Source organism: Mesoplodon densirostris, chromosome 7, assembly GCF_025265405.1.
Source record: "Mesoplodon densirostris isolate mMesDen1 chromosome 7, mMesDen1 primary haplotype, whole genome shotgun sequence".
In the NCBI taxonomy this organism is placed as follows: domain Eukaryota; kingdom Metazoa; phylum Chordata; class Mammalia; order Artiodactyla; family Ziphiidae; genus Mesoplodon; species Mesoplodon densirostris.
The window spans coordinates 49,027,096-49,044,824 of NC_082667.1; the positions used below are offsets into that span (position 1 = coordinate 49,027,096).

The 17,729-nt window shown below is 38.0% G+C and overlaps 1 protein-coding gene across 1 annotated transcript in view; it reads left to right on the plus strand.

The window, feature by feature from the left end:
- The window catches only part of DLG2 (discs large MAGUK scaffold protein 2), a 1,239,088-nt gene that overhangs the window by 189,479 nt on the left and 1,031,880 nt on the right, over positions 1–17,729 (plus strand). The window contains exon 2 of the mRNA XM_060105473.1: positions 1,717–1,878. Within this exon, the coding sequence (XP_059961456.1) occupies positions 1,717–1,878 (162 nt within the window). The remainder of the gene's footprint in view (positions 1–1,716; positions 1,879–17,729) is intronic.

A 17,729-nucleotide genomic window follows, 5' to 3' on the forward strand; every position in this document is an offset into this window, starting at 1 on the left:
TTTGCAAACTTCAGTCAAGATATTGTTAGCTGAAATTTTTGTTTTGAAACTAATATTAAGCTTGGAACATTGTAGAAAGCCTCCCTGGAAAACACAAGTAATGATAATCAACTTCTGAGTAAGAATGGACATCAGATTGAATTGCCAACCCTGGGTGGTTCTTCTTGTTACTGTCAGTTTATGAGTCAGACAGAGAACCGATGTCCAAGAAGTCATATTTTTCACCTAAAAATGAAAGAAACATAGGCATGATTTTGTTAAGAAAATGTGTTGTTAGTAACCTGATGTGATAAAAATAACTGTTGGTGATGATAATAAATGGGTAGTGGGATGAGGTTAGACATCACAGGTAAGCCCGAGATGGTGTTATGACAATGTTTGGACCATTGCCCCTAATATCCCTGTGCCATTCAAAGGGAACAAAGACAAATCAAGGCAAACTAACATTTTATTAACTGGGTTGGGGGTAGGATATAGAGTATTCCCTTTTTTCTTTCCTAAGTAGACCAGTAGCCTTGAAGTAATGAGACTCTAATGGGACAGGTCTGAAGGAAAAGGGGTGAGAAGCAAAGGGAGACAGAAAAGAGGGAAACCCAGGCCAACGTTGAAGATGGAGGTTGATCCATGGCCATGTCTACTCTCCCACAGACCATGCCTTGTCCTGACCCTTTTCCTTCTCTGCCAGCTTCCTTAGGTCTGCTTGGAAGACTCAAAGCACGGCCTTTGCCAGAGGATGCTCTTACTATTATAGGCATATAGAAGGAAGATGACAAAGAGGAAAAGGGACCAAGAGAAAAGGAACTATTATCTCTTTCCCCTCAGGGAATCATATCAATATAATATAGGAAGACCCTTTGCCTTGATTTTTAAGTTCTTTAAAAGAAAACTCCATCTTTGGAAATTGTGATCTTTTGTCCTGGAGTCCAACTAACCCAAATCAACACTCCTCTTCCTTGGATATGAAAGGAAGAAAGGATTGTCTTCCTTTGAGGCCAATACAAAAAATGCAGGTGGCAAAAATTTTCCCTTATTTCCTAGAGAACTTAAGGCTTGGACATAATGTGAATCAAAATTAGGTTTCCTGAATGATTGTATCAGAATTCTGTCTTCTTGCTCAGTACTTTTTCTTTTCCATCCTTGACCTAGAATTTTTAGCACATATTTAGCTACTCTGGTCATTTGGAGGGTTACCTCCTCACTTACTTAGGTAAATAGTCTCAGTCTTATTCATTATCACCCTTCTCTATTTTTTTTTTTTTTCTTTTTGCGGTATGCGGGCCTCTCACTGTTGTGGCCTCTCCCGTTGCGGAGCACAGGCTCCGGATGCACAGGCCCAGCGGCCATGGCTCACGGGCCCAGCCACTCCGCGGCATATGGGATCCTCCCAGACCGGGGCACGAACCCGTATCCCCTGCATCGGCAGGCGGACTCTTAACCACTGCGCCACCAGGGAGGCCCCCACCCTTCTCTATTTTATAAACAGAGATAGTGCATTATCAGGTAAAAACAAGCATTGGTTGGTATTGATGATTGGTTCAGTATTGCTTCCACTTGACCTGGTTAATGGTGACCACCAAAAGAGACTGCAGCAAAGCCTGTTTGGTGATGTCAGCAATAGGTACACACTGTGTCCTGTAACTGAAATGAGAATGTGAAGTTCAGAACTGTACACTTTGCAAACGCTAATGCTTTTCTCTTTCTTGTCTTTTTTCCTAGAAGTATCGCTATCAAGATGAGGACACTCCACATGATCATTCCTTACCTCGACTGACCCACGAAGTGAGAGGCCCTGAACTTGTGCATGTATCGGAAAAGAACCTGTCTCAAATAGAAAATGTCCATGGATACGTCTTGCAGTCACACATCTCTCCTCTGAAGGTCAGTTCTTTTGCTCTTAGAGCTGGCGGCAGTGACTGGTTTGCATTGCTAAGGGAGATGTTTGCTGGCCTTAAGTGAGGCTTTTTTAAAACACTACAGTGAGACATGGTTGCCAAAGGGTCTTTCTGTGGTTTGGAGGCTTACTGGGAATTCCTGACACAGGGAAGTTCTTACAGTTATTTGTTGAAATGTCTGGCAAATCCTTTTAGTTGTTGAGAATGGGCTAAGGAAAGCGCAAACAGTGAAAAACTAAAAGGGAAAATAAGCTGATCATGTATTTACAAAGTCCAAGTTTTGTTCAGATCTATCTCTCCATCTCTATTCTTGGCTCCAGATAAAACAAAGGAAGTAAACATAACATGATGATACCTCGTAATTTCCTTACCATGTAGAATAAAAAGGAAAATGCCTGAGTTGGTTCATCAACAGCTCTATTTTATATTTCTTTCTATGTGGTGTCATACTTTTCCAACGTTTTCTACTTTTTTTCTTTAATTTATAAAATTTCTTGATAAACACTATTTTGACAAGAGGGACAATGAAATGAGAGTAAGGATTTTCTGTGTTCCTTGGTTGCAGTTTACTCTGTCTTTTGCTTTGCTGATGCTATGGATTTTGTGTCTTGGATAAAAGCTTATAAATGTTGGTGTTGGTTAAAGTCAAAAAAGGAAAAGTGGAACTAGAGTCACTGATGTAATAGAAGACAATTGAAATGTAAAACAAAACAAAACAAAAAACTACCAAATAACCCCTTGATATTGCTTAAAATTTTTTTTCTTTTATTTTGTTAGCTACAACGTTCACTTCACTAGCACTTTCATATAGCTGTGTTGCAATAAAAAATGTAGCCATGAAGGTTGCCCTGATGCCTTCTGGGATCTTATACCTTCCAGAACATCAAAGAAAGGCTAAATTATGTTTAATATAGCTCCAAAAGTTGGTATAGTTTAATACCCTGTCATCCTAAAACCGCATTATCAAATAAACTAGTGCTAGTTACCACAAATTAGTTAGAATATTAGGCTAATTGTCAAATTCCAGTAAATATTTTATAATATGTAAAAATATGTAAATATTTTGCCTCTGGAATCCATTGTTCCATTCTTCCCAGAGTCTCTTTGGAAATCATTGACTGATGGATGGAAATAGGTATTTTTAGCCAGGAGAAGAGTAGATTAAAGGTTGGAGAACAGGAATTTACCTTCTTATACTTAGGGCTATCATGTAGGAAACTCCATATTGGTGGGCAGAAGCAGAACCACTGTGCATAATTAACAGGAATGTATATTTGGGATCATTATAAGACCACAATTTCTGACAGTTAGAACTACCCCCCAAAAGTACTACTTTGCGAAGCAGGAATTCCCTGTCCCTAGAAATCAGGCTTGCATGATGACCTGTCAGTGGTATGGTGGAAAGGACTCCTTTTTCAGCAGGAGGGCACACAAAATTGTCTCTAAGTTCCAGTCTAACTATAGGAATCCATGATTCTATCCTGTGGTCAGATGAATACCTTCCTGCTTTAAGGACCTTTCATCTTTGCAAACAATTGCTCATCCTTAATCTGTGCTGACCAGTGTAAACTGAGAAAGAGCAGAGCTGAGACTGGACTGCACAGAGAGTATTTACACTTCAGATGTTTTTCTTTCTAACCGGATGAAAGAATCCCTGTAGGAACCTCCATGAAGCCTCCCTTCCTTTTTGGCCTCCCAACTTGTCTTTCCCCGCTTCCTACCACTTCCTTTTTTAATCAGCTCTAGAGCATAGCTCCCAATGGCTTTAAGCTGAGAAGGACAATGGAGACTAGTCTAAAGCTAGCCTGGCAACAGTAAAAAATATGAACAAAATAATAAAAGCACTATCAGATCTTCATTTTGTGAGTTAAATTTTTAGCATATACTTGATAATATAATTATCTGAACATCTACAGTTTGGTGATTATACCAAAATGCTACTTCGTGCCTCATTTGGAAAATGTCTATTAGAGCTGAAGGAAATTTTGCTTTTTCTGAAGATCATATCTCAGATATAAAGGGATCTTTCCTATCTCCCCTTTATCCCTTGATTCTAGGAATCTCAGAGTTAAGTGTCTTCCACTTTGGTGGCTTTTCCTTAGCTTAGGTTTTCTGTTTCTGTTGCTCACTTCTATCTTATTTCTTACTACGCTCTTTAAAAAAATTTTTGGTTTTTATGTTTTTACTATAGTGATGTCTTTTATTGAAGGTTTCCCACATCTGCTTTAAAAGTAGCCACCTGTGAATAATAAATCTCTGATATGAAACATCAAGGTTAGAATAGGCTTTCCTTCCTTTTTGGAATCAACAGTTCAGTGGTGTGACCCCCCCAATGTATTGTGAAGAGAATGGAAAGGTGAGCTCATCCAGGACTTCTGCACCCAGCCTGTGAGGTAGCTATTTTGGGGCCAGGACTTTTCCCTCATGACCCTCTAGAGGTGTTGTTTGTGCTGAACAAGATACACTCTTAGATTGTCTTAATGAAGAGACTGTGTACCTTTCTTCTATCAGCAACAATGATAGAGATAAATGTGCACAATTTTTCCAGAAAAGAAAACACCCCAATGTGTTAAGTTTGCCAATTTCGTGGTGTAAACACACCCATCATTTCTGATTTCAGGCTACCAACCTGAAGCTACTGAATATATTTGCAAGGATGGGCACATGAGGCTCTCATGAGACAGGACAAGTTGGCCAAGCACAGCACTGCACTATCAGGCTCAAGCACGTGTATTTTTATAACAACAGGACACAGTTCCTAATCAAGTTGTTAAGAGGTTATTATATTATCACAGTTCAAGTGTTTGGCCAACCTGCGTGATTAAAATCTAATGTGTTATTTTCTCATAAAGGAAGCCTATTAAAGTCATAGAAATGCTAAGAGGGTACAAATTCTCCATTAGACCTGGCATATTTTCAATGTTGTTGCTTCTTTGATCTGTCTGGTGCTCTTGGGTCAAGCATTAAAAGGGGGAAGAGTGAGGAGGCAGAACACACAATCATATAGCGCTCCCTGAATCCTACTTAAAAGACAATGGGGTTCTGTAGTATTAATTAGGAACTTACATGTGACATGCCTGAACAGAGTGTGAGATTGCTGGAGAACAGTTTAAATGTTGTATTCAGTGGGCTCTGAACCATTAGCTGAGTAATCTCACTGTTGCAGGTTTGACAGTCATTTCTTCCATCACCGCATAGCACTTGAAACCTCAGTTCTAAGATTCATCTGCCTTTGGAGCACAACCGCTGCCTGGCTGATCGATGGGCTTGCTTATTAGCCTGTTTTCATTAGAGTGCCTTGGCCAGTGTGAAGTATGGGGTTGGAAGGAGAAATGCAATTTAGCGGTTTATTTTCCTTGCCTCCAGATGGGGATGCTTTCTCTTCAGATGCTACCTTAGAATCTTCCACAAAAGAAATTGGCCTGTAATCAAGTATGGACATTTTCTTTTCAGTTTAGATCAATTCAATAAGTATTAATTTACTATCTACTAGGCGTATCATGATAGGTGGTGGAGAAACAAAGGGCAGTAAAACATTATTTGAAATATATGCATCATTTGCAAATATTTTCTCCCATTCTGAGGGTTGTCTTTTCCTCTTATTTATGGTTTCCTTTGCTGTGCAGAAGCTTTTAAGTTTCATTAGGTCCCATTTGTTTGTTTTTGCTTTTGTTTTTATTTCCATTGCTCTAGGAGGTGGGTCAAAGGGGAGCTTGCTGTGATTTATGTCATAGAGTGTTCTGCCTATGTTTTCCTCTAAGAGTTTTATAGTGTCTGTCCTTACATTTAAGTCTTTAATCCATTTTGAGTTTATTTTTGTGTATGGTGTTAGGGAGTATTCTAATTTCATTCTTTTACATGTACCTGTCCAGTTTCCTCAGCACCACTTATTGAAGAAGCTGTCTTTACTCCATTGTATATTCTTGCCTCCTTTCTCAAAAATAAGATGACCATATGTGTGTGGGTTTATCTCTGGGCTTTCTATCCTGTTCCATTGATCTATATTTCTATATTTGTACTAGTACCATACTGTCTTGATTACTGTATCTTTGTAGTATAGTCTGAGGTACAGGAGGCTTATTTCTCCAGCTCTGTTTTTCTTTCTCAAGATTGCTTTGGCTATTTGGGGTCTTCTGTGTTTCCATACAAATTGTGAAATTTTTTGTTCTAGTTCTGTGAAAAATGCTATTGATAGTTTGATAGGGATTGCATTGAATCTGTAGATTGCTTTGGGTAGTATAGCCATTTTCACAATGTTGATTCTTCCAATCCAAGAACATGGTATATCTCTCCATCTGTTTGTATCATCTTTAATTTCTTTCATCAGTATCTTATAGTTTTCTGCATACAGGTCTTTTGTCTCCTTAGGTAAGTTTATTCCTAGGTATTTTGCAAAGGAAGCAACTGACAAAGGATTTATCTCCAAAATTTACAAGCAGCTTATGCAGCTCAATATAAAAAAAAAAAAAAAACCCAATCCAAAAATGGGCAGAAGACCTAAATAGACATTTCTCCAAAGAAGATATACAGATTGCCAACAAACACATAAAAGGATGCTCAACATCACTAATCATTAGAGAAATGCAAATCAAAACTACGATGAGGTATCACCTCACACCAGTCAGAATGGCCATCATCAAAAAATCTACAAACAATAAATGCTGGAAAGGGTGTGGAGAAAAGGAAACCCTCTTGCACTGTTGGTGGGAATGTAAATTGATACAGCCACTATGGAGAACAGTATGGAGGTTCCTCAAAAAACTAAAAGTAGAACTACCATACAACCCAACCATCCCACTACTGGGCATATACCCTGAGAAAACCATAATTCAAAAAGAGTCATGTACCAAAATGTTCATTGCAGCTCTATTTACAATATCCAGGACATGGAAGCAACCTAAGTGTCCATCAACAGATGAATGGATAAAGAAGATGTGGCACATATATACAATGGAATATTACTCAGCCATAAAAAGAAACAAAATTGAGTTATTTGTAGTGAGGTGGATGGGCCTAGGGACTGACTTACAGAGTGAAGTAAGTCAGAAAGAGAAAAACAAATACTGTATGCTAACACTTATATAAGGAATCTAAAAAAAAATAGCTCTGAAGAACCTAGGGTCAGGACAAGAATAAAGACACAGGCATAGAGAATGGACTTAAGGACATGGGGAGGGGAAACTGTAAGCTGGGATGAAGTGAAAGAGTGGCATGGACATATATACTGTACCAAATGTGCAATAGATAGCTGGTGGGAAGCAGCCACATAGCACAGGGAGATCAGCTCGGTGCTTTGTGACCCCCTAGAGGGGTGGGATAGGGAGGGAGGGAGGGAGACAGAAGAGAGAGGAGATGTGAGGATATATGTATATATAGCTGATTCACTTTGTTGTAAAGCAGAAACTAACACACCAATTTAAAGCAATTATACTCCAATAAAGGTGTTAAAAATAATAAATAAATAAATATGCACGTCACTCTCCTAGGGAACCTCAGTTCTAATTACGTATGACTTATCTTCACTCTGCAGTAGGATTTCAAATTTCTGAATCTTAGGTACTGTGAGACCCCAAGCATTTAGCAGAGTACTCTTTACAGAGTATCTGTTAACTCTGTATCTCAGGTTCTTCATCTGTAAAGTGAAGGTAGCAATAATATTTATCTCATAGGATTTTATACTAATTAAATGAAATAATACATGTAAACTGTTTAATAAGTGTCTGGCACATAGTAAGCACAACCAAGTGTCGCTTTTGATCTTGTTATTATCATCAACCTGCTACCATGACAAATACTTCAAAATCATTTATTTTATTTATCTCATTTGACCTCTATGAGATATTATACCTGATGTTAAAATTAAATAGTTCCCTTCAACCACAGAACTAGTGAATAGGAATGCCAATATTTGTGTCTCGGGTCTTTCTGGATACAAAATATGTATTCTTTATCACTCCTGTGTTATATTACCTTCTTCTAAATGGTTCTACTATTTTTAAAGAGATTTTAGCATCAAATTTTCCTTCCTTGGCTCCAGGTGTGTAAAATTTGAAGGTCATTTTTTTTCATATAACCTTATTCTTAAAAGTCAGGCAAATATAAAATGTAAGCAAATGTGTAAGAAATTTAGTTTCCTAAATGAGAACCATGAAGTGTGGTGATAGATGGGAGCATGATGAGGAAATAGAAGGAAAATAGGTTCTATCTTTAAAATATTTCAATTCACCCAGTAGTAAACTCCCAAGGATTATGTTGCTCTCCCATGACAAAAAGTAGTTATTTGGGAGCTAGTTCCCTTTTGAAGAATCCCTTGAGATTGTAAGAATCTGTTTCTCAGCAGCAGAGACACACTTTGTTTTGAGCAATTGGAGCATTTTCTGCATTGAGATACAGTCCTCACACTAGGTGAAGAGAGCCCAGGTTAGTCCACACCACAACCCTCATGCTTCTCCTTCCCAGGACCTGGCAAGATCTATTTCTGTCATTTTTATTTGGTTATTCATCTTTTAAAATGTTCATTCCAAGTGTGTTTAATTTTATAAACTATCTTATAATTTTCAAAAATGAGCAATGTAGAAGTTACACATTCAAACATTGATCAATAAATGAATAAAGCTACTCTCTATGCTCTGTTTCACATTAACATGATATTTGTTAGACCAGAAATCCAACCAGTTGTTTTGATTCTACTTTTATTCATAACCACTAGTTTTGTTTTAATAAATTTACTGTCAGTATATCATCATCATACGAATGCCCTCAAGGTCAGGGTGTATGTTGGTTTTACTCATTATTATATTCTCAGTCCTTCAACACATACTTTGTTAAATTAGTTATTTGTAAATGGCAATATGAGCAGACATGAATAATTGCCTTCTGGGGGATTAGTGACATTGATATTAAAATAAGCAAGAAATTAAGGCACAGACTTCTTGTTTTTCTCTATCTGTTGTTCCCTAATTATTGATACAGAATTTCATCAATTTTAAACCTGATATTTCCTCATGTATTACATATCTGAAATCTGGATGTGTCCTAAAATCAATGACATCTTGCAATTAAAATTGGCAGCATCTCCTAGGGTGCATAAAAAATGGTATGTCTTACAGTCAAAGTCAGCCATGATTATTTACAAGGAAGATTAAAGGGTTTTTTCATAGATTGGTGTGAATTGCTTTAATCAGATAAATTTGATTTTCTATCTTCTAATTCTCATTGAGACCAGAATAAACAGTTCTGGGAAGATTTACCAAAAAGTGAGAATATAAGAAGTTAGGATAGACTCTTATACCCTTGAACAACTGGGCATTTGTTGAATATATATGGAAAAACAATGGAGAATCTGGAGGCAGTGCAAGTTTGGGGAAATTATAGGGGGCGATTTCTCACAAATGAGGAAGCTAATATACAGAACTGCAGGCAGGAAAGATAACGTGTACTTAGTTGCACAACTATTTTCTTAACAGGGTTGCCAGAGCCTGCCTTATAGGAAAGTGTGTTTTAGCCAACAGTGCAATTAATCTTTCTTCGTGAAGTCTTTCCTATTAACTCTGGACCAACTCCACTTGGTTATAAAGTCCTATGACACATGGAGTTTGCATAGTTAGCTTTTTTATATGCACCTTATTCTATTAACCTAAATAATTTTGTGGAACTAGGTATTGTCCTCTCCTTTAGATATTCCATTTATCTTGCTCCTAATAAATGTGTAAGCTCCTGTGAACTGGACCACATCTTATTTTTGTTTTGTTTTATTTTTCTTCTTTCTCCCTCATTGACATCTACAGTGAAACTAAACCAGGATTTCCCAAAGTGCATCTGGTGGGATTTTGTCAGCATTATAAGGAAAATAAAGGGATGAATGCTGAAACCATTTGAGAGGTTAAGTCCATTAACTTATTGAATGATTTCTCGGTCTTTAATATGATAATATGAAATATAAACCTCTAAGATGGGGATATGGTTAATATACAGTATTTTCCAAACATGTTTGGTCATGAGACCTTTTTTCCCAAATAAAATTGTTTTTTGTTTGGACACATACACTTCCAAAAATACTATAAGAGACACATATATGATGACGATTACAACCAATAGAAAAGTTTAACATAAAAATTTATTCTGGCCTTAGAAGCAGCCTCAGTCAGATTGAATACCTGGTCCTCTACTTACTGGCTGTGTGAACTTGCTTAAGTTTTTTTAACCTCCTTCAGCCTCAGTTTTTTTATTTGTAAAATAATGGCATTCACTCATATGTTTCTATGAAGTTTGAGCTCTGTAAAAAGAGCTCAGTGTTTGACACGTAAGAAATACACAAAAATGGCAGCTATCCTTATTTCTATTGATGTTTTGATATTAGTATGTATTAGTATTATTTTAATATTCTAAACTAGAAACTTATTTATGGATTTTTTTATTTTAATCTCTCCTTTGTTTTCAAATGTCTTAGTGTTCTCATCTTCCTCTCTTTATCCACAGCTATTATCCCTGTTCAGGTTTTCATTACTTTCAGGCAGAAAGTAGTGTGGTTATTGTAAAACCTCATAGACTTTGGAGCCAAAAAAATAAATGTTTGAATCCTGACTCTGTACTTTCTGGCTGGGTAACCTCAGGAAAATCATCTAGCATTTCTGAGATGCAGTTAAGTTTAATATGAACAGAACCTCTTATGTGTATTGATTGATTCATTTATTTATCCGTTCATTCATTTGTACAGTAAAATCTCTTCAACCTTCTCCTGTATGCTGGGCTCTGTTATTCCCTGAAGATACAAAGAGGAATATGCCTTCAAGTTGCTCACAAGCAATGGTTAGATTCACAAACTTGGAGATGTATACATTATAACATGTCATGTTATGTGCAATAAAGAAAGTAGCAAAGAAGAGGAAAATGCTCCCAAGACCTAGAGAAATGGTTTAATTTTCTCTGAGCTGGAGATCTAGGGACAGGTATGGTCAGAGTAAGCATTATAGGGGAGCTTATTTTGACTTGAAGGAAGTTGGAGATAAAGAAGAAAGGTCAAGTTTGTCCTAGACTCCAGCAATTGTCTATCAGTATGGAAGAACTCTAGAAATGGCAAGTTATTTTTATTTATAATTGAGTAGGGCAGAGGGATGGAACATAAGGATTAAGAAGTGGTACAGAAGTGGGTCCAAAGCATGCCATAAAGCAAGGGAGATAGATGGGAACAGGTAATGAAGGGCCTTATGTGGAGATTGGACTTCACCTTGTAGGTAATGACGAATGACTATGCAATTTAAAAAGAGGAGAGACCTGGTCAGATTTGCAAATTAGACCATTAGTCATGTCATGTAGCAGAGTGGAAGAAAAACAAGAGAAGGGTGTATCACAATCAAGGACATCAGGCGAAATGCAGCAGGTGGACAAGCTCTGAGATACAACAGAGACATTGGGGATGGAGGACGGAATAAACTAGAAAGATTATTGAGAAAAAGATATCATCAGGAACTTGAGACCTATTAAGTATAGAAGAGAGAGGAGAGAAAGAAATAGAGGTTAATCCACACATTTTTTATTTGACCAGTTGTGTAGAGGAGGTATCGTGAAATGTAGTCAAGACTGCTAGAGGAAGAATAGATTTAAGGATGGGGTGAAAAGATTCTGAGATTAGATCTGAATAACTGAGTTTGAGATATTGATGTTGCACTCAGGTAGAAGGGTTTAACAGGCAGTTTGAAATAAAGATCTGGGAATTGAGAGAAATCTGATCCAGAAATGGAGACTTAGGCATCTTCTGTGTAGTTGAAGCAGTATGGATGGGATTGTTCAGGAAAGGAAGAGGAGGCTGCTGGGGACTGAAACACAGGGAACAATACCACCATGTTGGGAGTTTTACGGACAGAGAGGACCACTGAGGAGACCATGAAGCAGTGAGTAATTTACCACAATGTTTAACCTTTAGTAGTCTAATGTTTCTATTTTTTAAACTGTTATACATTTCTAGTAAAAGAGGATCATGTCTTATACATTTAAAAAAGTGGCAAATCTGTAGTGCCTAGAATTGAGTTGACCAAACACTAGATGACTTCTTTTTAAATTTAATTAATTAATTTTTTTTTTGACTCTGTTGGGTCTTCGTTGCTGCACACGGGCTTTTGTCTCTAGTTGCAGTGACTGGGAGCTACTCTTCATTGCGGTGCATGGGCTTCTCATTGTGGTGGCTTCTCTTGTTGCAGAGCACGGGCTCTAGGCACACAGGCTTCAGTAGTTGCAGCACATGGGGTCAGTAATTGCAGCACATGGGCCCTAGAGCGCACGGGCTTCAGTAGCTCTGGCGCACAGGCTCAGTAGTTGTGGCTCACAGCCCCTACAGCACAGGCTCAGTAGTTGTGGCACACAGGCTTAGTTGCTTTATAGCATGTGGGATCTTCCCGGACCAGGGATCAAACCCGTGTCCCCTGCATTGGCAGGCAGATTCTCAACCACTAGGTCACCAGGGAAGTCCCTACATGCCTTGTTACTTGATCACAAATTTTAGGAAGGAGGGAAGGAGGGAGGGAGGGATGGAGGAAAGAAAGAAGGAAGGAAGGAAGGGAAGAAGGAAAGAAGGAAAGAAAGGAAGAAAGGAAGGAAAAAAGAGGCAGAGGGTGAGAGGGAGGGAGGGGAAAGGGAAGGAAGGACGAAGGAAAGAAAAAAACCTTATGAGGTATATTTGACTCCAATAGTCATGGGATCTTGACCATCAACTGAAAAAAATGTATTATTTTTTTTCCTTTCTAGCCATAGTGCCTTTAGTAATATTACTAATGAGAAAACTAAGCTGATTTTGCTAGTTTAGAAAAAAAAGTAATTTTCAAAAACGTAACCTTCATTCATTTCAACCTCTCACCACTAGATGGTAGAAGCAGCTGACCTGATGGTTCAGGAAGCATCTGGTCTTGGCGGGGGGGAAGAAAAAGACAGATTTGTGAGGCTAAATTGAGAAGCTCTTAGTTAATAAAAACCTAAGAAGGGTTTGGCAGAGATTTGCATATTTGTGAATAATGCATTTTGTTCCAGCCCCAGACCTTGGTGAGAGGAAAGTGGCTGAGTGAAATATGGCCTTGACAGACATACTGAATCCAGGCACAAAAGCTCCTGGTCAAAATTCTAAGCAAATGAAACAATTCTTGCTTCAATTATCATTAATTGGAAAAGGTACCAACAGCATACCTCAAATAATCCTGGATATTTAAGCCAGAAGTTGGAAAAAGGGAAGAAGAAAATGGTGGGCATAGGACCTACCGCAGCACCTCACAGTTCAAGAATGCTCTCTAGAACTAGCCCGCCATGGGTTAATGGGTCCCCACCATGGCTCTGGAAAGATAAGTCAGCAGAATGACATCTAAATCTCCTATTTCTCTCAGCTATGTAATAAATATAACAACAATAATAATGAATTTTCTCTAAGAAATATTAGATTGTTATGTATATTAAAGGCATAATAAGTTTTTTAAAAAATGAAGAGTGTTTAGAACAATCCTGTCATTGGTGATTATTTGTAGATTTAAGATATTCCTAAAGAGTTAACTCAAGACTCAACACAGTTCTTCTCAAGACTAGGATTACTGCCAAGGCTTTCTATAAGAATTAGAAATAATATACATAAAGCTCATAAAGGCTGCCCATCAGTAGTTCCCCCATTAAAAAAAAACGGAGTCGTAACCTTTTAGCAAGCATGTTTTCAATTCTTTTTTTATTAGCAAAGGTATATAGAAATAATTTCAAATCTCACACATTCATTCATAAATAAGTGTTGACATTGATTGGGCTTTAGAATTCTTAACTCTTTCCCAGCTAATCCAGAAAAGCAATAGCTTACAGGGGAAAGCAGATGGATTTTAGAATCAGACCTACTTATATTCAAATTCTGGCTTTTTTGCTTTCTAGCTGTGCCCTTTAGCAAATCTATTGACTTTCCCCTACTATAAATAATAACATGGAACTCACAGGGTTATTGTAATAATTACTTAAGATAATACATGGGAAATCTTTAGAATAGGATTAGGCACCTAGTAGGTGCTCAGTAAATAGTAATTATTTATAAAGTAGAAAATGTATGTGTACGCAAGAGCAAATCTGAATTTAAAATTAATCAGCTCTTTGAACTCTCAGTAGACTTGGGCTCTTGTTATATTTTCACACTTGCTGTCCTTAAGAGAATGGTTTTACACTATAGAATACTCCATCTCAGCTGAGCAAAGTTGGAGTATCCAAAATTGTTGTCTTTCATATGAAAGTGAATGTCTCTTTGGCTAGTTCCAATAAAGTATAGCAAGTAAGTTGGGAACACAGCCAGGTTTTGAGTGATGCAAACAAGACTGTGCTGAAGCATAAAGAAATGTACTCTGCTTTGTGCTTGGTTTTGGAGGATGTTAGAACACATGTACAATCTCTCAGGGTAGCTACTTGGAGGGAAGCATTGATTTAGATATGTAATTTTGTATTACTTAAAAATGTATTAGTGAAAAAATTAAAAAACATTACTTCATAGTAACAAGTGGATATCCAGTAAGTGTTGGGTAATAAAATAGAGATATTTAACACACTTATTAAATTCACACATTAACTGTTTAAGTCTAGAGAATATTATTAACCCATAAACATGGAAATAGTTTTTGTTCTATGTCTAGCAGTGTATTTATAATCATACTCCACTAATTCTAAATACAGATCGAATGCCACTTCTTTAAACTCAAAGGGATGACTCTAGCACGATTTTGTATGGTGTAATTTTGTTGTTGTTGAAATCAAGTGTATGTTACCTGGGGTTTTCTTTAACAAGGAGATTTTGGTTATATCAATAGCTTGTATTTGTTCATTTATATTTGTTCAACAAAATTACTAGGTTCCTTTGGTGGGGGCTGGAGGGGGAGCACTATGATGCAGCTGCTAAGGTCTAAAGTTCAATCTCATGAATTTTTCTTTCTTTGTATTCATATTCACTCACCAAGTTTTCTGTCTAGAGTTTGTTTTAAGAGAAATAATAACAATATAAAATGTAGTGCTTTTTTCTTTTTTTTTTTTTTTTTTTTTTTGCGGTACGCAGGCCTCTCACTGTTGTGGCCTCTCCCGTTGCAGAGCACAGGCTCCTGATGCACAGGCTCAGCGGCCATGGCTCACAGGCCCAGCCGCTCCATGGCATGTGGGATCTTCCTGGACTGGGGCACGAACCCGTGTCCCCTGCATTGTCAGGCAGACTCCCAACCACTGCTCCACCAGGGAAGCCCTAAAATGTAGTATTTATTGAATTCCTAATACATGCTGGCACTATTCCAAATGCTTTACATGCATTAGGTTATTCCATTTAACCACCCTGTAAGGTAGGTTTTCTTATTATTCCCACTTTATGGACAAGGAAAATGAGTGCTAAGAAGTTAGAAAAACTTTTCTATGGTTACACATTGAGTCCTTGATAGATCTGGGGAATGAGTTCGGCTAGTCTGACATCAGACCCCTCACTCTTAGTCACACTGCTGAATTATTCACCAGCAAATGAGAACCATACAGTTTTAAAACTGAAGGGGATGGTAGAAATCATCAAGTTCAGGGTTTTCAAACTGCAACTGACCCATTAGCAGATGTGAAATCAATTTACTTGATAATTTTAGAATAGAATAAAAGAACAGAATAGAAAATATGAGAGTACATCACAAGTAGAAACCTTTGCTTCAGTTAAGTGCAGGTGTATACTGACTCACAATGTAAAGTATATTTATTTTCGTAATCAAGGTCAAGAAAGTCAGGAAGCCACTGATCTGGTCCAACTTTCCCATAGTACAGAAGGAAGGTAGGCGGGGAAGAAAACCTTAGACCCAGAGAACTTAAATAATTTCCTAAAAACATATTGTCAGAAATGGCGGAGCCTGAACTTCAACACTTTTTAGTATTAACCACTGCTGTTTTCTCTGTCAGTGTCTGTTGTGGCTGCCATTACTACCAACTGAGACACTTAAACAAATAGTTCTGAAACTAGGTGTGTATCAGCCCAGCCCCATCCCACTTCACCAATCCTGGGCTCTGTATTTTTATTTCCTCTCCAGGTGACTTTGTTACTAACACTGGGAACTGCTGTCTTGAACTACGTGATGCCACAGTGTTTATCGAATGACTGCCATGTGTATTACCAGGGCTTTACTAAACACCATGGGAGACAATAAAAGAAATAAGAGATAGAGCCTTTCTCTATGAAAAACTTAAATATATTAAGGAAATCAAGATGTGCACAAATCGTTTAGTGAACAGAAACTATATAACTGAGGGTTTATTTAACCTCACTTAGTAAGTACGAATGGCGTTCCAGGAGGCAATTTTCAAGTTCCTCTATAGGCATGGACAAAAGAAGCCTCATGAGGTTTATTTGAGAGAATGTTCTATGAGAAAATACGGTAGAGAAAATTGAATTGATTTTCCCCGACTCTCAGAGGAATTGCCAGGGTCAAGTGAGTGAATTTAACCCCAAAGCAGCACTCCCAGGATGTCTTCCCCCAGGCCAACTGACTCACCAAAATCACTCTGAAGGCAGATGATTTGTTCCTTCTGTAATGGCAGAACACTGAGTGTGTTTGAGCTTGTGGCCAATTTGGAGTCACAGGTAAGTGCATTTAAAATGCACTCTAGAGGCTCTTGTTGGGGTCCCTCTGCCCATAGCACCAGGCAGGACAGCCTACCCAACCCTGACCCAATGGGCCATTAAACCACAGGGCACATGTGGAAGTCATTTCAGAGCTCAGTTTGAAATTCTAGTGGTTGAACCTCAGATCGAGTGCTCTAGAGATGTTCCGGTTTTATCTTTTCATGTTATATGTGAGGGAATTTAATAAGTTGTTTTATTGGTGGTTTATTTTCTCAGGGAACAATAAGACATTTATATAACCAGCTTTTACTTATAAACAAGTAATATAAAACTTAAATATAGAATTTCTTTGGGCTTCCCTGGCGGCGCAGTGGTTAAGAATCTGCCTGCCAACGCAGGGGACACGGGTTCAAGCCCTGGTCCGGGAAGATCCCACATGCCACGGAGCAACTGAGCCTGTGCACCACAACTACTGAAGCCCACACGCCTGGAGCCCATGCTCCGCAACAAGAGAAGCCACCGCAATAAGAAGCCCGCGCACCACAACTAGAGAAAGCCCGCGCACAGCAACGAAGACCCAATGCAGCCAAAAATAAATAAATAAATAAATTTATTTTTTAAAAAACCAAAACTTAAATATAGAATTTCAAAAACAGGCTCCATTTCTCTATTACGAACACTTAAAGCAGAGCTGCCACTAGACATTCAACATATTTATATGAGCCAGAAAAGGGAGCTCCTACTTAGACGACATGATACCCTGGTATAACTTAGAGAATGTGCTGCATGGACCTAGGCAATAAATTCCCTAAAGAGCCAGATGACCTGGTGTTCAATAGTAAGACCATAGAACTATAGAGCTTAGAACTGAGTGGGAACATGTGAAATAACAGTCTAACTCCATTATTTTACACATAAAGAAACTAAGAGTCAGATAGGTTATGAGATTTTCCCCAGGCAGACACACACTTAATGATAAAGCTGAGACTGGAATCTGGGTCCCAGATTCCCAGGCCAGAGTTTATTCCTCTATTTCTCAAGAAAAGCAGAGAAGCAGGTGTGTTCTACTTAGCAGGTCACAGAGATTTACTTATTCCAATTTCCAGGAAATGTTGCTGGAAATTGTTTTCACTAACTTTTTGTTTGTTGATGCCAATTTTCAGCTTTCTCAAAGGGCGAAACTGACGCTGTTGAAAATGGACAAAAATCTCTCTCATCCTCAATCTCTCCAGTGAAATTGCATGTATCAGTTTGATTCAATA